The sequence below is a fragment of the Pistacia vera genome, unplaced genomic scaffold (genome assembly GCF_008641045.1).
Source record: "Pistacia vera cultivar Batoury unplaced genomic scaffold, PisVer_v2 Contig539, whole genome shotgun sequence".
NCBI classification, from domain to species: Eukaryota; Viridiplantae; Streptophyta; class Magnoliopsida; order Sapindales; family Anacardiaceae; genus Pistacia; species Pistacia vera.
This window is the reverse complement of record NW_022196378.1, coordinates 1381039-1403380: the sequence shown is the minus strand read 5'-3', so window position 1 is coordinate 1403380 and position 22342 is coordinate 1381039. Positions and strand designations below refer to the sequence as shown.

Sequence of the window (22342 nt, the reverse complement as noted above, 5' to 3'; positions counted from 1 at the left end):
TGGTTTTGTAAATTCTAGATTTTCACCCTTAAATAAACACGTTAACAAATTTTAGGCTAAAATACGGGTGCAAACGGGCTATCACCATACTGCCCTTGACCACTAAATTATTTTTGACCTCCCAAATTAGTAGAATTAAAAAAACAACTTTGTTACTTTCAAATTTATTTAAGTAACACCCTCTTCCTCAACCTTCACATCTCCCAATCTCCAACCACCCAGCCATTGCCGCCACCCAGCCACTGTCACCATCTAACCATATTAATAAAATTTCAGGAAAATCCTATACATCTCAAATTCATTCACCAACACCCTCTTCAATCCAAACCTACCCAACCCTCTAAATTTTCTTTCAATCCAAACAAACTTCATCACCAACAATCCCAACAACACATCACCAACAATCCCAACAAATTTCGACTAATGACGTGCGACAACACAACGACGAGGTTGGCGTCATCTCTGGCCTTAAGTCCGGTGAGCACGAATCAATTACACCGCATAGATCAAATCCCTTTAACATTCAAACTACCAGAAATAAAATTTCTGCTCATGATTGGACCGACGTTCAAAGCTCTAGAGAAGCTTTTTTTTTTTTTTTTTTTTCCTACTACTAACAAAAAAGAATAAATAAAATTACACAGTAATGACAGAAGTTTTTTGGACAGCTTGCTCATAAGAGAAACGATATGAGAGTGATGGTCACGCGCCTGATTGACGACCTCTACTTCAAGTTCACCTAGCTATGAACATAGCATTTCTTCAGCTTCCTCTGCCAAACGCAGCCGTTCCAGAACTTTCTGAAGCTCAACTCTCGTTTGTTCTTCTCTTCAACTCTCTTTCGAGCTCTTCGTTTCTCTTCTTTAGATCTTCTTCTTCTCTTTCTTTAATATATATAACAAATTATTATCTTGTATTAACAGAATTTCTAATCTACATGTTCGTAAATTGCCTTATATATTTTATTTAGATCTTCTTCTTCTCTTTCTTTAATGTTGTTGTCATTCTTCTTCTCGACTCCTAGTGCCACTGCCATTGCTAGAGCCATTTTTTATTGGTGAATTAAAAATTGAATGATTTTTCTTCTTTTGACTCGGTGCTCCAATGAAGATGAAGTGTTCTTTTATTTATTGCCTTCAGTTCACTTTGCTTTGTTATGTTCGGTAGCTAGCGACTCCCCATCATTTTCAACCTTCCCACAGCCAACCCGACCACCACCTGTTTGACAAAATTCCTCACCCAAAGCCACCATCTAGCCATTTTACCCTTTGAGATGTGGATGCCTATTTTGAAATTTTCATTTTCATTTCAATTTAATTTAATATTTAATGTAGAGCAAAAGACTATTTTACCCTTTAACAGTTACATTAAATGATGTTATGTTAATTTACAAAAATGCTATACCCACCGAAAAGTTGCACTGAAAAATTGCACCGAAACACGTGGAAGCCGCCATGTTGGACCGATTGAAAACAGACATAAGGGGGACGGTCGTCCAAATTAGCAGGACGGGCGTCCATTCCATATAATATGTTGGACGGGCGTCCATAGAGATGGACGGCCGTCCTGATAATTTGGACGGCCGTCCCCCTATATGGGTTGGCCGTCCCTAAATGATGAACGGTCGTCCTGCTAACCGGCACGGCCGTCCAAATTAGAAGGGCGGCCGTCCATCTCTATGAGGACGGCCGTCCAAATTATCAGGACGGCCGACGGCCGTGCCCAGTTTGTAAAATTTTTTTATTATTAATTTTTTTTTTTTAATATAATGTAAATATGGACGGCCGTCCCTAGTATATGGACTGGCGTCCATCTACTAGGGACGACCGTCCAAACTACATGGACGCTAGTCCATCTACTAGGACGGCCCTCCAAAATACATGGACTGGCGTCCATATTTGTTAAATTTTTTTTTTTAATTAATAATAACGAATGGCTTGCCTAATACGCTTCATTTAAGCGCCAAATTTTTTTCTTCTCTTTTCCACCAAAGATAGGTAATATATTACCTACTACTATTATATTCAACTCAAAATACTTAATAATTAGATTCTTTTTAATTTAATAAAGGGAAATTATCTAGTCACAACTTGCACAAGGTTATAATTTTATAAATATAAATAAATAAATGTGAATAATTAATTAATTGAATCTGATCCAACCAGGCTTAATTAGTCAACCGAATAAGTAAAACTTATTCTCCGAGTCCTGGGAAAGTTTCAGATCTTGACAAAATAAATTTTTATTAAAGTAAATTTCCACGGTCGGCTGTGTTGCATGTGATGGCATACCCGTTTTATAATTTTATACGTGTTGACCTTGTAGTCCTCTGCAAGGTCAATACGTATAATGGATGAATGTGTATACAATCAGTCAGGTAGTGTGTATTTTATGTGTTGTTGTGACGTTGGTCGAATGCATCTGTATTATGTGATATAGAAGCTTTTTGTGTGCGTAAAAGAGTATACGAACTATTGCTCAATGGTCTGATGTTAAAAGACCAAAGAGGTTTACTATGAATTTTTGAGTTTGAGTTTCTCTAGATACTAATAGGGATATTTATTGAGGAGATTTATCCGATCGTTCACTTTAAGGTCTTGAAAGATTAGTCAAAGTACACACAAATTGATCTAGACACCTTAAGTTATCTCTAATCTGATTGGAACATGTGATTATTATTAGTGGTTCTTTTATTTTTTTTTATTTACATTTATGGGTATAAATGTGTGGGTTATACAGAGATAAAAATCTTTTGTATAACGAATGGATGTGCATATGAGCAATTAGGAAGCATGTGCATTAATGTGATGTTCCGATGTTGGTTGAATGTATGTGTATACATCATATAGAATTTTTTTTTCACTTACAAAAGAGTATCAACTAATCCCAAATATTATATGTCATGACTTTTAGTGAAATCTTCTTATATTATCAATATGGTCGTGTAGACAGATAATGTTGTTCTTATAGTTATGTAGGTAACACTGAAATATAGACCAATAATGTTAAAATATGAAATCAATAACATTAATAATTGGATATTTAAAAAAACAAGTAGAATTATCAAAACTTTTCAAGAAGTCTAGATTTGAGATAAAAGTCAAAACAAAGAGTTAAAAGTCTAAAAATAAGATGCCTTGAGCAAAGAGCAAATATTCTATTAAGTCTTGAAATTAGTCAAAAGTTTCGAGTTTAGTCAGTCATCTAGCTGTCAAGTGGAATTTAGCTGGAGAAAACCCAATGAAACCAACTGGCAAAGAGTGCAGTGCAAACCCACAACACTTCTTTTCTTTTGGGAGATATTTGAGTGGGAATCATGATCTCACATTATTACTTCATCAAACAATAATTTTAATTACTAACAAAGAATTTCATAAAATTTTATTGGATAATCGCATCCAACCATTTTAAAATATGTCTGAATTAAAGCGTGTCCATATAATTAAATAGAGCAGACGGAGAAGCAAACCTTTGGCTTGTGTCTCAAAAGTATAATAGTCTATATATCATTTAAGTTTAGGACTTGCACAATAACAACAACCCATTTTAAAGTATGTCTGAATATATATAATTCTTAGATTGAAATTCTCTCGAGAAATGATATTGTTAATTTAAGAAACATTGGGTTTGTAGGGTGTTTAATGGACCTCGAAGATTAGTTGAGGTGCTCATAAACTGATCTGGATATTTTGGTTAAAAAAACAAAAAAGTTGTAGGTAATATTGCTTGATAGGATTTGTTTGTACTCAAGCCAAATCTTTCCTTAAATTAAGGGTTTCAGTATTGGTTCTCCACCCATTTCATAGATATTGTGGCTTGAAATTATGTTGAAAAATCTATGCCTAAATTCATGGAATTCAACTAGATATTGCTCAACATGTTGAATTAGGAAAGAGATTGTTTATGATAAAAATAAATTCACAACTTCATATGAATCCAATGTAGATTTGACATTTTTTATATGAAATTAAAATTAAGTAATCGTGTGTAAAATTAAATGCTTGTAATGAAATTTTATAAAATTTAGATCACTTGTGAAAAATATTATTTTTTAAGCTAAATTAAACCTCTTAGAGCATTTCCAATGTTCTTTATTTTGAAAAACATCTTTCATATAAATAAAGAGCATCTTTAATAATTTTAAAATATAAAGAACATAATTTTTATTCAAGTCCAATAGACTCTTTAAATCTAATGAAGATGCTCTTTATTTTTAAGAAAAAGACTTAATGGAAAAGAGAATTAATAAATAAAATGCATAGGAACTTGTAGTTTATTAATTAAAATTAAGACAGAGAGTGAAATTTGACTCTCTAAATGTGGAAAGTCAAACTCACTATCTAATTTATATTTTAAAGATAAAGAGTCTATTGAACTCTTATTTTTATGAATAAACTTTTTATAATAAATAGTTCGGGCCATATAAATAGTCGTTTAGAGGTGCTATTACACCATTGACCTTAGGTTCAATGAAATATAAGGCAATTGTTTAAATCAAGATTTATATTATTATTATATTTAAAACAACAAATAATATCACTAAAATTAGTAAATAATATTGGTAGGCAAGATATTCATTAATATCTAAAATTATTTTTACTTAAATCATCCAAAACACCTATCCCAAATAGTAAATAACAGTACTAAACAATTTCGGTTATGGTCAATCATTATGTTTTCGCCTTGATTTTAGTATTAATTGTTACATTAATTTTATACTTATATCAACTTGAAAACATTATCAAATCATAAATAAATACTTGTTAATAAGCTAATTAAAAACCAAAAAGAATTACTAAATCAATTTAATAACGTTCAATCTTGATTCAGTATTATTATTGGAGTTTAGGACTAATTAATACATAAATATTCTCATATTATTATTCATTTATCAGTTTGATAACATTACATAAATAAATCAATGATCTTATAATATTAACAAACCAATAACTATCCTTATAACAACTTTATCAATATTACTATTTAATTTATATATTATAACCTCACTTTAAAATTCGTCAACAATTAGATAATATTAACCATCACTAGGTGATCGAATGGTAAAAGAGTAAAAAGGTCCAACATGGGTTCTTGAGTTCGAGTCACTTTAGACTCTAATAGGGGTGACACTGAAGAGATTTATACGATCGTTCATTTCGAGGTCCTAAATGATTAGTTGAGATATGTACAAACTGGTTCGGACATCTCTGCTCACCCAAAAAAAAAAAAAAAAAAACAATTGGATAATATTATTGAATGTGTACAATAAGGGTTAATACTTGTGTATGATGCTTAATTGCTTATCATGTCACCGTTTATTTACAATAATGCTACGGACACGGGGATTTTTGCACCGAAATATTGTACCGACCTACGTGTAACACGCCTCTAATTTTTTTAATATTTTTTTTCGAGTGAACGGCCGTCCATCAAATTTGGACGGCCGTTCACTCACATGGACGCCCGTTCATATTATATGGATGGGCGTCCCCATTTAATGGACGCCTGTCCATAAGTAAAATGAACAAAATATAAAAATAAAAATAAAAAAATTAGGGACGACCGTCCATAAATTTTGGACGGCCGTCCCTTACGTTTGGACGGGTGTCCATTAGGAATAGACGCCTATCCTTAAGTTTGGACGCCCGTCCATACTTTAAAAAAAACAAAAAACACTTTCTTCTTCTTCTTCTTCTTCTTCTTTCCACTCCATCCCTGTAACACCTCAAATCCATTTTTCAGCAATCCTAATCCTCCCACTGAATTACAGCATAAACTAAACAAAAATACAGATGAAACAGACTACAAGAGACAGACTGAAGTTCACTGTAAGTTTAAAAAAATTTCAACTAAGAAGAACAACTTTAAAGTCTTTGTCTTCCCATTTGCCCATAATTGCCAAAAGACAAGAAGAAGAAAGATACAGAGAGATTAAGAGAAAGTTGTGAACTTTATATTTATATATTTTTTATTATTTTGATGACTTTTCATTCTTGTGAGATTCTGTTCTTTCTGATCTTTATTTCGTAGAATTTGAATCTTATTCAGCTTTCATTTAAGAGAAAAGTGTTATTTGCAGATCTATTTGGAGCTCTTCGCTTATGGGTTTTTCTTCTATTGGGGTAAGTTTTTCTGATTCTAATTATGGGTTCCTCCCACTGAATTACAGCAAAAACAAAAAAAAAATAACCTTTAGTGGATTTGAGGTGTGTACAGGGATGGAGTGGAGCGAAGAGAAGAAGAAGAAAGAAGAGCTCCAAAATTAATGGACGGCCGTCATAATGTATGGACGGCGTCCCTAAGCTTTTGCAAATATGTTTATTTATTTTAATAGGGACGGGCTTCCATATTCTATGGACGGCCGTCCCTAGCATATGGACGGTTCCCTAAGCTTTTATAAATTTTTTATTTTATTTAATAGGACGGTCGTCCATATTATATGGACGGCCGTCCCTTGCATATGACGCCCGTCCATATAACATGGACGGGCGCCATGTGAGTGAACGGCCGTCCAAATTGGATGGACGGCCGTCACTAGAAAAAAAATTATAAAAAAACTGAGGGACGCGTTCCACGTAGGCCGGCAAGAAATTCGGTGGACATATTTCGGTGTTCGGTGTATTGGTTTATTTATGGTCCTTTTTTGGCCGTCCAAGGCTTTACAAAATTCCAATCAAAATTGAAAAAAAAGAAAAAGAAAAAGAAAAAAAAATCTGTAAGACTTTCTCTAGTACTTCCAGGTGTCATCACCCCACCAATCACGCGAAAGTAGCCGTTAAGAACGATCCAACGGTCGTTATCAGCCGGCTGTTCTCTTTTGGCGGGGTCCAGTCCCCAACTCTCTAAGTTTCAGATCCGTTATCAACGGTCAAGTATTTTAAATTCATTAAAGTAAAACAAGTCAATAAAAATAAATAAATATAGCCTCTCTTTAACCTTTTCTTCTTGAATAAATTAATTTAAATTCATTAAAGTACAATAAGGCAAATACTAAAGATAAGATAAAAAAAATATAGCCTTTTTCTTTTCTTTTCTCTTTGATAAATTCCATTATTTAAGTTAAAAATTAAATCCTAAATAATAAAATAAAAAATATAACATTAAATGGAAGACTCAGATCTGAAATGCGAAAAATGTTGATATCGATATAATATTAAATAAAAATTCGGCTAATTTAAAATAACTCCTCTATAACATAAGGTAATATTTAATTTCATATATAATAATATTAAGAATAATACTGAATATATATAAATTTGTATGCAAATTACTTATAATATGTTAGTAATAAAATAAACTTAAAATTCTACAAAGATAACAAAATGAATTTTGAGTTCAGATTTTTTGTATTAAAGTTAGTTAGGAAAAAATAATACAAATTACAAATGGAAAATACTATACTTATAATCTTTCTTACAAACTTTTTCTCACAAACTTAACGTGATAGTTACATTGGTCAACTGTATAAGTTCACCATGAGTTCCACTTGATAAATTGTGGCTGACCAATTACAAATTGTCACTCGGAATTGTAAGAAAAAATTGTGAAAGAAGGTTATGTGGATAATATTACTCATTCAAATTGGGTTAACCACAACAATTTTATTTTTATTAATGCCTTTAATAAATTGCAATAATAACATGCTTATAATACCCAACAAAACAACAATTTTATTCATAAGACTTTACGTTAGAGTTCAGTTAAACCTGTAATATTTAAGAAACAAGAAATAATAATTTTTGTTATGTAAGTTTTTATGAGTGAGACTGAAGTACAAGATTTATAAGAGTAAATTATTGGTTAATCGTTTGGATAACTTCTCGTGAATAAAAACTAAAAAACGGTAACATTGAAATAATAACTTATTGAATATTTAAGTTGGTCGGTGCATTTTATGATAATATTTTTCATAATTGTGAAAACACAATGGTGTTAAAAAAAACATCAAAATGAAATATTATAATCAAACTTTCAAAACAAAAAGTAAAGACACCAAACAACAACAATAATAACAACGCGTCTTTGAAAGCGTAAGCAAACAATTATAATAGCGGAATTTATCAATACCCCAATCTCTCTCCATTTAACCCCTTAAGCTTATAGAATAACAAGAAAAACCTATAGTATTGTCCATTTAACAAATCACCAATGTTTATTACAAAGTGTTGTACACTCTTTATAACAAGTTTTTATACAAAACTTTAAAATGATTCGACTATACAACTATTGAAGAGAAAGAGTTGGACGTATTGAACCCCTTCCTCGGTAATTATATAAACCTAAGATCAAGTGTTTCATAAAGTGTATAGACCTCTCATACATTCGATAATTTTAAGGGAATTTTTAATAGTCGAACGATCCTTCAGGGTTTCTTTCAAATTTTCTAAAATATCAGGTCCAAAAGAAATTAAACTATTGATAAGAGGCATGCCTAGATAAACCCCTAGCAAATAAATAAATAATCCCCACCATTATCATGATCGTTCAACGACTCCGTCCCTTTCTCTGCAATACCAAATACGCGTAAACCCAAAGACTCGGACACTCGGTGCTTATATATAAGCTTCAATTTACTCTCCAACATTTTCTCAGTGCCATCCATTCTCACTCATTCAAATTCCTTTTCTAATTTTGTCCTTTCTTTCTACTTCTTCTTTCACATCCCCAAATGTCACTTTCTCTTAAGACTCTTCCTTCTTCACAATTTTTCAACTCTTTTCTCTCTTGTTAATCCCCAAAAAGCTCCGATCTTCCCCACTTCCTGGTGCTACGCTGCCACAGCCAACGCCACACACTGCCATTGTTTCCCCTCAAAAACCTCAACAACTTTCATTTCTTGAAAAAAATGGACCCAGCGGGGTTGATCGCGTTTTTCAGATGTTTGATCGCAATGGGGCGGGGGATTTCGAAGCAAAGGCTGAGTGTTCGTTGGAGAATATCGGAATCTCATCCCCGACGCCGAGTTGGCTCAGATGATTGAACGGATCGAAGTGAACGGAGATGGTGCGTCGACATCGACGAGTTCGGGGCGCTGTACAAGTCGTTGATGGTCGAGAGAGAGGAGGAGGATGAAAACGACATGCGAGAGGCGTTCAATGTGTTTGATCAAAATGGGGATGGGTTCATCACGTTCGATGAGTTGAAGCAGGTGTTGGGGTCGCTGGGGCTTAAGCAAGGGGCACCGCAGAGGATTGCAAGCAGATGATCATGAAGGTTGACGTGGACGGTGATGGGATGGTTGATTATAAGGAGTTTAGGCAGATGATGAAGGGTGGAGGATTTAGTGCTTTGGGTTGATTTTTTATTTTGTTTAATTTCTTTGTTCTTTGGAATGAGTAGTGGAGTTCTTTGTGTTGAGTCAATCAGAGGGTGGACATATTTTGGTGGAATTTTGTGATTGGGGATCGACGATCAACAAGAAGACACGTGGATGATGCATGTCATAATATATTTTTTATTTTCGGTCGAGATATTTTGACTTAATTTTTCTGGCTTACAATTTTGATATCAATTAATAATCATTCATATTATTGAATGTATCAAAATTTTAAGCTAAAAATTAAAACATATACTGTGACATGATTTATTAAAATAGATGTATTAATGATGTGATACTTTGGTTGGCTGTGAAGACTTGAAATCTGACTTCGACTCGGGTTGGCTTACAACAACGGCAAATCCATAGAGGTGGCGAAATCTACAAGTGGCGTGTTAGGAACGAAGAGAAGAGAATTGAAACAATTTAACACCAAGATTTGGAGTATCATTACTTGTGGGTTTTATTTTCCAAAACTTTGTAAAACTGGTCTGGTGGTTTTAGACTCTAGTGTTGTGCTTATGTTTTCCCATTGGCTTCATTTCTTAATGCTGTGTCGTGTAACGGTGTAAATTTTATATATTCGTATAAAATTTTAGGAAAAGTCTCTATTTTTTTTTTTTTTTTTTTTTTTAGTTTCATACATTTCGGTAATATCTGAAAATTTTAAACTGTGTATAATTCTAGTGAAGAGAGTATATAAACTATGTGTTTGTGGGATTGTAACACCGTTGCATTTCACGAGCTCCTTACCGTTGCACATCATCCCGACCGGATCTAGCTCGTCACCGTTGCACATCACAGACGATATTGGCAGCCCCATCTGTTTCATTCCCGACAAATTTGACTCTTTTTTTATTAATGTATTTTCATCTTTGTGGGAATACTTGTTTGTTATTTCTGATATTCGCATACAAAAAATTAGTACTAAAACCATACGCTAATTTCAGTGAAGCCAACATAACAATAACAAAACGTATTCTGTGAAACAAGAAAAGAAAACATAGCTCGTCACCGTTGCACATCCCACAGACACTATGGTAGCTCCATTGTTTCATTAACCAACATATTTGACTCTCTTTTTTATTAATGTATTTTCATCTTTCGGTCGTGATACTTGTTTGCTATTTCTAATAGTCGTATACAAAAATTAGTACTAAAACCATACACTAATTTTAGTGAAGCAACATAACAATTAACAAACGTATTTCTGTGAATCAAGAAAAGAAAACATAGCAGCCATTGGATCAACCGGTAAGCTTACCCAAAACTGTAGTGCCTTAAACTAAAAACATAAAGATGTTATGAAACAAAGGCTCCGTTTGGTTCAAAATTTTGGGGTTTTGGGAGAAGTTTTTTGAAAAAAGTTAAAAAAAAGTTAAATTGGGTGGGTATTACGATGTAAAATTTATAAATTATAAATACCCCCTATGTTTATTTTTTTACAAAATACCCCTTATAATAAAACATTAAAAGTTAACAAAAACACCCCCAATCCACCCTCAAATACGGACAGTCGACCACCACCGCCGGAGGGTGGCTGGAGTCATCGTATCGGCGCATGACCGGCTGGATCTTGTCGGTTGTGCGTCGATAAGGCCTTTTCCGGCTAGATCCATGGTGGATTTGGCCGGAAAAGGCTAGATCTACGGCTAGATCTAGCCATTGACGGCCAGATCTGGCTGTATTTGCTATTCAATGACGACCAACAAACGGTCTTCGTTGATGGTCAACGACGACCGTTTGTTGGCCGTCGTTAGCGACTGGTTACGGCCAAAGATCTGGTCGTATCTTTGGCCTTAGATCTGGCTGAAAAAGGCTAGATCGGCGTACTGCTGACCAGATTCAGCCGGTAGTGCGCCATCCTACCAGATTTCGGCCATTTTCTGGCAGTGGTGGCCGAAATCTGGTAAATGTGGATTGTTAGGGTGTTTTTGTAATTTTTAAAAAAATATTTAGGTGTATTTAATTAAATTAACAAATTTAGGGGGTTTAAAAAAAGTTGAATAAAGTTGAATAATATTGTGAGTTTTTGGATAGTTTATTGTTTAACTTTTTTGGAAACACTAAAAGTAGTATTCCCAATTGCCAACCAAACAAAGCCAAAAATTTTGATATGGTACACTGTATTGTTACAGTGACTTTTTTTTTTAAATACTTGTAACATAAGATATCATAGTTGTATGACCCATAAAATATATCTGGTTAGTTTTTGTTTTGTTACACCATGAACTAATCAAGTATTGAAATAATGAGGAATCTAAGTGTAATGTACTAATCCTTATTAGGTCACTATAGTACTAATTCGGTAACAATAATACTATATTTACAAATAAAATTTATAAAGATTTCCATATAAAGTGAGGTGGCAAAAAATGAATGGAAGAGTGAAACAAAAAGTCAAATTCAGTAAATTCACTCTTTCATTCATTTTTTGCCACATCATTTTGTATGGAGATTTTTGTAAAATTTCTTTGTAAATGTAGTATTATTGTTTGAAATTAAAAAAAAAAAATTTTAATAAAAAACTTTTCACTCAAAGTCTCACTCTCAAAAACCCTAATCTAAACCAAAACTTATCACTATCAATGAAAAAAAACAAAAACGCAGCCGCTCATTCTCTCACACACAGGCCACAGCAGCTCCACGGCAGCTCATTCACGCACAACCATTCCTCTCACAGCAGCTCCAGCCACGACCACTCCTCTCACAGCAGCTCCACCTCCACTCCCGCGCTTTCTCACTCTCACAGCAGCTCCACAGCAGCTCATTCACGCACGACCATTCCTCTCACAACAGCTCCAGCCACGACCACTCCTCTCACAGCAGCTCCACCTCCACTCCCTCACTTTCTTACTCTTACAGCAGCTCCACGGTAGGCGACAGCTCATTCTCTCACGGCAGCACAACTCCTTCTCTCACGGCAGCAGCAGATCTCTTGTCTCACGGTAGTAGCAGATCTCTTCTCTCACGACAGCAGCAGCAGCACGGCGGATTTGTTTTCAGTTGGATTTTTTTTTTGCTTTCATATTTTCCTGTGAGATTCAAAAAAATTGTTTTAACCATGGGTTGACTTTAATGAAAATGCCTAATACTTAAACTGAATTAATTTATCTTAGGTTTGGTGAGCCTAAGTTGACAAGAAGTAGGTAGCAAATACCATATGGTTAGTTGGCTCATTTCAACCAAGTCATATTTCAAATAAGTTCAACTGACCATTGGAATTTAATTTTGGAAGAAGCATAAATCCTCAAGACATGTGATTTGTTTTATTTATTTATTTTTAAATTTATAATGTCTAAACAAAATTACTTAATTTTAAGAATCATTAATTTGGATAAATTTATACCCATCATCAATAATTATTTTAATTTCAATTTTTCTAAAATTGGTGACATGCCTGCATTTAAAACAATCTTGTAGTATGCAGTTTGAAATTTTGAATTAAAAAAACAAGAAAAAACAAGAGAAATATGGAAAAACAGTGAAAAATATTAAAAATATAAAAGGGTGTTGCCATTTTCACAGGTGACCCGCGGGTGACCTGTACCTGCACGGGCAGGTACGGATCATGAAAATGTCGACTCGTGAGAATTTTTCACCCGTGAACCCGCGACTCGTTCCACCCGTAACCCGTTGCTACCCGGACCGTACCTGCCCAACCCGCCCATTTGCCAGGTCTACTTGATTATTAATGTATTATGCTACTTTATAGGGAAAGAATCATTAGCAGAGCAAGACAACATTGTTGAAAGTGTACGAGGAGTTCAAGTGTTGTCAAATGATGTTGTTGCTATCCAGGTATGTGTTATGTATGTTGTATAATTGTAAAAATCCTTAAGTTTTCTATAATGTGAGCTAAATTGTGGTTGTTAAACATTGACAATTGTTCACTGGTCCGGTTCAAAATCTCGCAGGAAAAAGTAATTTATGTATTGAGCAGGAGGATGTAAATAATGAACATGTTTCGTGGGGAGAGATTTGATATCGTTAACCGATTGAAGCATATAAAATTGTATTCGGTAGAAATTATTCGCGTTGTGGTTAATTTTTGACGAATGCAGTTGAGTTGTATGCTGATTCAGCTATTTTGTTTTTATTATTTTTTTCGCTGGTTGGGTAAGAGTAGGCTGTTTATTGTAGGATTGTGAATTCATAATAATAACGTAAATGTAACTTATTCTTATTCTGAATGTTTTTAGTATATATTATTGTCACATTTCAGTATATATTATTCTATATTTCATTTGAGATTTTAATTTTGATATGTCTTTTGGTATGTCTAGTATTACATATACATATGCATTGAGATATATATTGGACAATAATTAATGATATGAAAATGTGGCAAATATAATCTTTGTACATAACATTCAGACTAACGATTAACATTCATATGATATTGGAGAAGTTCAGCTAATTGAGAATATCTTGTGAAATCAAACTTTATTAATTAACATATTTATAAACAAAAGGCAAATATAATATGTGTACGTAGAGTTTAGTATTTGAACTACACATAATGACAATTAACATTCATAGTGCGTTCCCCACAGATGTTGAGAAGGTGGAGGTTGTTGAGAAGTTCTTCATCATAGTGTAAGGGGTAGAGGTTGACTGTTGACAATTTCTTCATCATGCTGGAAATTTTTGTCATGCGTTCGCCAAGGATGTCAACCGTTTCTTCTATTCTTGTTGCAAACAAGTTGAAATCACTTTACAACTGGTCCTGTTGTTCTTACATTTTCCTTTCAATACGTGAAAAACTCTCCTCTTGAAACCTTTCGATTCGCTCAAATCTGCTTACTATTTCTTCTAACGTATGAGAAGAAATTATTATACATTCTGAGAAGATCTAAGTTTAATACTCATTCTTCTTCTTTTGCACACATAGACTCGTCCTTGATTTTCCCTTTCTGAAACAGGGACACCTTCCTGAACTGTTGCCTCTTCCTCTATTTCATCCCTAATCAGAATCCATTCTCCTGCCACATTCTTTTTAATCAAACCCATTTTACACAATTTAACATCCTCCAACAAATTATTTGCAGAAAATGTAATCTTGTTGGCTTCATCAGAAGGGGTGATCTCTAAACCCAACTTCTCACATATTAATGTAACAAGCATCCCCCAATTTATTTCTCATTTTTCTGCTTTAATCTCTTCCAACTTCTTAATCAATAACTTTGTTGAATTTATTTGCCTCCCTCTTATTGCTGCTTCCATGAACAATAAATCATTGAGTGTCACATTTCCATTTGTCTCTTTCTTGCCATTAAATGTGAAAGTCAGAAATCTGTGAAAGACTCTCATGGCAGGATTCTTTAACTTTGTAGTTTACACCTATGTGGATGGTAAACCCCTATTCCAGAAACATCCATCCAAGCTTGTTTGGAATCCCACGTTCTGGATACGTTATCTAAACCTTCAAAATCAAACCCTATCCAGATTGCTAAATCATGTGGCCTCATTGCACAATTCTGATTCTTTAATCTAAAAAACATTGTATACGCTAGAAAATCATCAGTATCTGTCTTCACAACTTCCAAACTACTAAAAAACTTATAAATCAAATGCTTATATCCATTATATCTAATGCTCACTAATTGGTCCCATTTCAAATTATGGATCCAACTATTAATCTCATCACCTAAACCCAAATTTGCTATAAATCTTAAATCCAAACTTCTTCCAAGATAAATATCTCTTTTCGCCATCTCTTTGTATTGCTTTTTATGTTGCAAGTCTTGAAATTGGACTCCAGATGACGATGTGCCTCCATGAGGAATTGTTGTATTTTTTGCTCTTTACCATTTTCTGCTTTCTTCTAAAACCAACAACTTCCTGGAAAAAACATATCCATAGGTAATTCAGCAGATATTAAAAAAAAAAAGAACTATAATGAAAAATCATATTTAGTGCCATTCATGTCTAGATTGTAGCATTACTTACAAGAATATCATCACCTTGAAGTAGTTATGAATTATGTGAACTATAAAATGTTCTAAACAATGATAAGTCACTCCCACAGGTTCAACAAAATGGGTGAGATTCTACAATGTGAGTAAACACTAATAAAAAAAAATCATGTAATGTAGTTCATAGGTGTCCCTTCTTCTTTCATTAATTTATAAGCTTCAACTGCTGCATTTGGTTCATTTTCGGCATAACCACCAATGAGTGCATTCCAACTCACAATGTCGTGCTGAGGCATCATCTGGAATACCCAATTTGCCTCAACCATCATATCGAACTTAGCAAACATGCTGACCATGCATTGCCAACGAACAAATTGTCATGTAGGCCCATACGAGTTACTAGAGCATGAACAATCTTGTCTTGAACAACCAAGTCAGGATCTGAACAAGCAGCCAATGCACTTGTAAAAGTCACATAGTTGTATATTTTTTCCAGCTAATAATATTAATAATAATTAGTTATGGTTTTCTTGATATTTAGTCTCATCCATCTATTTCTTCTTCACTTGCCCATGTGATTTCAGTTCTCTGTCTCTCTAAATCCAGTGACCAATTTTCCATTTCTTTCCGTAACATTATCTTTTGTTTTTGTTTTTTCTTTTTTAATGGTTTTTGGTTTGGTTGTTTTTGACATGGACATATAGTTCAGAGACATTGACAGTGAAGCCAATCTAAGTCATCCCTTTTATTTCTCTGTCTTTTTCATATGCAATTGTAAGCTTCAAAAGCCAGACACGACACAGCCCAGATCAGATTAAAGCATTAGGAAGCTGATCTTGAAGCACTTGGGTGATGGGCTCTTAATACCCAATTTGCCTCAACCATCATACCGAACTTAGTAGACTAATGCATTAGCAGACTTAAGTTACTATGCTAATTCCACTAACTGAATTATTCCTTCCCCTAGCACACTTACTCTTCACACAACAATATCACCTAACCAACCTCCACTAACACATGCTCAGATGCCGCTCACACCTCCTGCCATCTTTTACCCTTATGCCCTTTATACCCCTTCTTACTGATGGAACTCTCTGCCAATTTCACACTCTAACCAGCAAGCAATAGGCAACAAAAATGTAGATAACACAACAAAAATTCTGGAAGAGTTTTGATGCAAATTCACATATTTGCACAACCAATAACCAAAATTCACATCAATACAAATAACATTATTGCACAACCAATTAACATTATTGAACAACCAATTAAATATGCCTCATTCATCAATACAAATAGCATTATTGCCCAACCAATTAACATATGTCCTTCGGAGAGTTTTGATGCAAATTATTAGGGCTTCTACCAAGCAAAACCCAACCAAATAATAACCCAGCCAATTATTAGAGTTTTGAACTTTCTTCAATGAACGATAAGCAACAAAGAAATGAAGTACAAAACAAAAAATACTCACAGGTGGTTTAACTGTGTAGTCTAGCTAGAGTCAAGACGATGAATATGAAGAAGTGAATAATGACGACAGATAATGTGGCTTCAACGGTGGCAGATGCAATGTTTCTACTGTTTTGCATTTTTTGAATTAGTTTTGGAACCCAACAATCCCTAAACCAGTGAATTTTTATTTTAAATTTATGTTTTTATTATTTTGAAGTTAGTATGGACACTAATCCATCTCATGCGGACGACCATCCATATATAAGGGACAACTCTCCACACTTGATGGACTGGCGTCCATATTGTGTGCATTTTTATTTTAAAATAATGTGCTATTACTTTTAATAAAATATGGATGCTAGTCCATCTCATGTGGACGACCATCCCTATAAAAGGCATGATTGTCCACACTAGATGTACTGGCGTCGATATTGTGCTTATATGGATGACCATCCATATAATTTGGATGGTCGTCCATACTAAAGGGACGCCCGTCCCTAGTATTTGGACGGGAGTCCATTGATTTTTAATTTATTTTTAAATATTTTTTTGGACTCTCGTCCATTCCTTCAGGAATGGACGGTTGTCCAAAAATGTTGGACGGCCGTCCATTCACGGAAGTCTTCTATCGTGTTCTACGTGGCGACGTCCGAGTCAAGTGTCACGTATATCGATGCAAAATTTCGATACCAACTTTCGATGTACATAGCATTTTTGAAATAGGAATAAAGAGTATCAAATTTAATACATATATTTACAACAACTTTGAAATTATTTTATATTTAATATCAATTTTAATATAGTTAAACTAATATTGGATAAATTGAATTTTATATTTAATAATATTGCAAAATATTAAATTTAATATATTTAAAGTTCTTACAAAAAATTAATGTATTTAAAATTCCAAGAAAAATATTTTATTAAAAATAATATTATATTTTTAAATTTAAAATTTAACAGATAAGAAAAAACAAATCTGAGAAAAAAAAAAAAAAAAAAATCTAGCTGCGATCTTGAGATTGTAGCTTGTGATTACTTTCTTTTTTTAATTTTATTGTGTCAATTTTATATTTGAGATAGAGGATTCCAGTCTTTTGGATAATATTCTAATCAATGAAAATTTTGTAGGGGTAACATAGTGAAGTTATTAATAAAATATGGATAAATTGGCAATTGCAATGGTCAAACTTGGTCTCCCATCCATTTTAATGGAAAAGACTAACGGCAGAGGATGTTCTTGGTAGTTTCCGTAGTTATGGAATGCAAAGTGTCAGTCTTTTGAGTTTCAGGTGATGTAATTGTTATTCTTCCTTTGAAAAACTAACCAACATTTTGCAGGTACCTTTGGAGATCAACCGGAGCAACAAAATATATCCTCAGATGGGGTGTTTCCCTTTGTGGACCGCTTAATTCTTCTGAAAATCAATGCAGAATCCCTGCTTGAGTCAATATATTGCCAAAAAGGAAAAGGCTCATGTAGTTACCTAAAGGAACAAAATTAATTTTATTATGAGCTTACAGAAACAGCTGCACAGGTGAATCTAAAAACTCAAACTCCAATCAATTGGAGTGCAAAGATAACTTTCAAAGCATGCCCGACTGCCCACCTAGACAGTGTCCCAGTTGAACAGTCAGATTGAAAAGAAACTCTCCCTTACAATTTCAGGAAGTAAAATTGTTACAATAATATCATGCTCATCAGTTGAGACATGAACTGAACTCTGCTGGGAAACACCTGAAGAAACACCAACAAACCTTTTTTTTTTTTCTTTTTTGGTGGTGTTCTCTTATAAGTATTTGTTGTGTCAATGACAGATGATAAACATGGTGAACTTGATGCTCTAATTTGATGCAGTCAGGAAATTAGGATTGAATTACCTATCCCATATAAAAATTGCACTGTTTTTTTCTCTGGCTGAGACGCTAAAGATCGCCAAGTTCAATTTCTTTCAAGTTGTTGACAATGTCTTCAACTCTTATAGACATAAACTCAGCATGTTCTTCAAGCTCTTTGAGAACCACGCGTATCTGTTGTTGGACTGCCGCAGACCGCTCTCTTTCATGCTGAAGTTCGTTGTATAGATCCTGGATTTTTTTGTCTTTCTCTTCCTGCACGTTTCATTTTAATACCCATTTATTAATGCAAGATCAATAAGAGTACAGAAAACTGTTAATAAAAAATTTGCGCCAACAAAAGCATTCAAGACATGAATGAATTGGCTTCATAACTACATCTCACCTAGGGCAATAGTTTCCACAGAAAGCACCAATTGTAACAACCATAATCCATGCAGCTTCAATTTGAATCTTGTTCAACATATAAATAAAAGAAAGCAAAAGCATTTGCAATTTTACAATGAATATTCAACCTTAACATGGAAACTCTATATGAGAACATGAAATACCCTGTCTAAAAGATGATAGAGATGTGTATTTTTGCTACCTAGACAATTATTTAAAAATATTAATGGTTCTGGAGAATGAAATAGAAACCTTGCTAAAATGAAGTCAAGTGTACATCAGAAAAAGTTATTGTTTATTTTTAAAACAAAAGAAAGGTCGGAGCCCCACTTATGACAGTGTAAATTCATTAGAAGAGGTGGACAGTACAACTGGAAAGACAACGCAAAGTTAGCAAGGCTGACGTACATAAGAGAGTAACTACAATAACACATGGTAGAAGCCTTCCACCTTAACAGTATACCACAGACAACAGGGTGAATAGGCTACTATAAAAATTCCTAAATAACCCACCATTCCATACTTGTCCTCCTAAAATCATCAACAGAGTAAAACTTCTAAAGAAACCCCACCAATAAAGCAGTGAAGTCATGGATTTTTCGGACTTTAGTCGCTTATCTCACTCAGTCCAAGCAAAGGAAAAAAATTAAGAAATTGTGGCAGACACTGCAACTAGTGATGGATTATTTTGTGCAGTAAATAGTAACAGAGGATTTGGCAAAACAGCATCCTGGTTGATGCTTGCAGCAGAAAGTGCGATGCAGCACTTGTAGTAGCTGGTTTCCAATAAATCTCGTTCTGCTTCATCAGAACTACAACACCATTCTGCTGACATTTATTTAAGAGAAGCCATAGTGGTAGAAGAGGAACCAATGATTTATCTAACGGATTGCAACACAGAACAAAATGGTTGGTGGTGACAGCTGTAGCACTTATGGTATACAAATTATGGCAAAACTTGTGATAGAAGCGGAATGTTGATGCCAGAAGCAGGTCTTGGAAAGTTAGTGATACATAGCTAGGAATAAAATCCTTTCTAGCCAAACAGAAAAGAAATGGTAATGTTTTTTCCTGTTCAAGGAAGCAAGCAAAACTCTATGAAACCGCTGACAGAATATTCACAAGTCTGTTTAGTATTTTCTCTCTGATCCTATTTATGATTAATTTTCAATTTTTCTCTCTATTCTACATTTTAGTGTAAATAATATAATGAAAGTTTTAGTCATAAGCTTGACCAATTTAATCATGAATGCAACAAGACAAACAAGCACAAAGACTTACATATGAATGCACTCAAATTCAAATTTGCTGCAGGGACAAGGGTAAAAGAAATTGAGGGTTGGATATCACCAAAATCCAATGACAGATTGAGCACCTCAACAAATTTGTTAAGAACTAAAATATTAAAGCTCTTAAGCCTGAATAATAATATAACTACTGATGCTAAATTGATCAATTACCACCATTTTTTTCAAGCACCTGAGACATACCTCACTAAGTATATTTACAATTGGCAGTTCCCCAGGAAATTTAGAATGAGTCATTAGTTTGTGGTTGTGCTCTCGAACAAACTTAGTAACGACCCATTTACCTCCATCTCTAGCTGCCAACCTTATCATCGCTTTACACCCTTCTCTCGTAACTGGTCGTGGAGGAAGAATTCTGTCTTTCCTAAGTGTATGCTTTGCAGCACGAAAACCTTCTCTAGAACAGACAAAGTCACGGCCAATAATAGCCATGTTCTTTAATGAGTGTCGGATTCTATTTGTTCGAATGGTGAAACCTGTATGCTTGGCATATTCATAATAAAAATCCCTTGCATCGTCTAATGATGGAAAAGTCATTCCTGTACAAGGTTCTAAGCTCTCGGAGCTTTCTGCTGTTAAACCTTCTACTGATGGTATCATCAAATTCAAGTCATCATGAACAATACTCTGTGAATCATAACACTGCAACAGGCCATCTTCCGACGTCTCGTGCTCATCAAAATTTTCGAAAGATTCATTATCTGAGCCACCATCACTATCTACATAATCATGTCCAGTGGAGCCTGCCATTCTGCGCCAACAATATGGAATTCTATCTGTTAAATATTTCGACTTTCCCTAATTTTATATTTTGCAGTCACATCTGGAAGGCATTCCTCATAAGTTTTAGAAAACAAAGATGAGATAAAATAAACACTATCAAAAAACACACTCCTAAGATGACATTGTTCTCCAATGCACTTTCAATATTTGCAGACTAAATGCAAGACAAAGCACCCAAATAGTTAAGAAATGAACAAAACTTTGGAAAGAAAAAGAAGAGAAAAAATTTCCTTCTTTCTTCCTTATATTCAAGTCTCAAATCCACCAAGCATGACAAGACTTTTCAAATCATCAATTCTAATTGCCATAGAAATTGTAGCCCCGACGCTCAGTTACAATAATTAAAAGAATTTTTCCCACTTTGGTTCCTTTTTTATTCTGACAATTTTTTCATTCAAAAAGGTCAGTTATGGAGAGAATATCATGTCTTTCCAGTGAGATTCATTAAATTGTCTTCCTATTGGATTGCCAACATCCCTTACAAACACGAAAGTTTGCCATTCTTGTAAATTCCATATTTAAAGACTATTAATAAAATCAATTGATATGCTTTTTTTGCAAACAAAACAATCCATGGCACCCTACTTCCTTACATGAACTAAAGAAAAATTCATTGGTAAGCTTAATACCGAACACTACACTATAAATTTCTCAGTATGAAAATAACTGGATGAGACTATGCAAGTTGTCAGATAAATTGAACTAAATTTCTCATTTTCAAGAGAACACAAACACCCAAAATTTTCTATCTAATATTTTGCTAAAAATTTTCAGCCACCAAGCAGAGATACAAAGCAAAAAATGATAGTCAGACCAACATAGTTGAACAATCAGTGAATAGCAAATAGTGAAATTTCACTTCATTACCAAACCAATAGTGTTAACTATAACATAATGCCTTTACGCAAGACTCATAGATATACACCTTTCTATATTAAAATGTTGGCATTATATATAATGCAACTCATACTTGAAGGTGAATGTTACACAATTATAAACATTTCCAACTAGTTCAAATTGGGAAATGCAACTGGAACAGTACCGAGCATTGAATTCACTTAAATAAACATTATGCACTTCAATCAAAGCCAATCTTACCATTACCTAACCATTCCCATAGTACGAGACACCTCTAGATTACAAGCTCATAAGTATCATTAGATTAAAATATAATCTGGTCATGACTCCAATACCAACATATTATAGAATGGTTGATAATGTAACCGAATAATGTTACTGGATCGATTACATTACTGGCCAATGATTATCATTGAATTAAAATCCGAATTACTGTAATCAATGCAAGACTTCATTACCAA

General features: G+C 33.9%; 1 protein-coding gene and 1 pseudogene across 1 annotated transcript; one reads left to right on the top strand and one right to left on the bottom strand.

The window, feature by feature from the left end:
• The first annotated feature begins 423 nt into the window (after positions 1-423).
• On the top strand, positions 424-9306 carry LOC116107468 (annotated as a pseudogene).
• A 9175-nt stretch (positions 9307-18481) lies between these two features.
• LOC116107509 (protein FAR1-RELATED SEQUENCE 5-like) lies at positions 18482-21917 on the bottom strand. Its single transcript, XM_031393780.1, has 2 exons — positions 20424-21917; positions 18482-18801 (listed from the first exon to the last, which is right to left on the bottom strand). Exons 1-2 carry the CDS (start codon positions 20988-20990, stop codon positions 18616-18618), a joined length of 753 nt encoding a protein of 250 aa, XP_031249640.1. The 5' UTR covers positions 20991-21917; the 3' UTR covers positions 18482-18615.
• Between the last annotated feature and the right edge of the window lie 425 nt (positions 21918-22342).

Bases quoted from the DNA above. Each gene is read 5' to 3' on its own strand.
- LOC116107509 (XM_031393780.1), bottom strand. From the start codon at position 20,990: ATGGCAGGCTCCACTGGACATGATTATGTAGATAGTGATGGTGGCTCA. The intron at 18,802-20,423 runs GTATGTCTCAGG...TGAAACGTGCAG, and splicing joins TTGTAAATATACTTAGTGAG to GAAGAGAAAGACAAAAAAAT.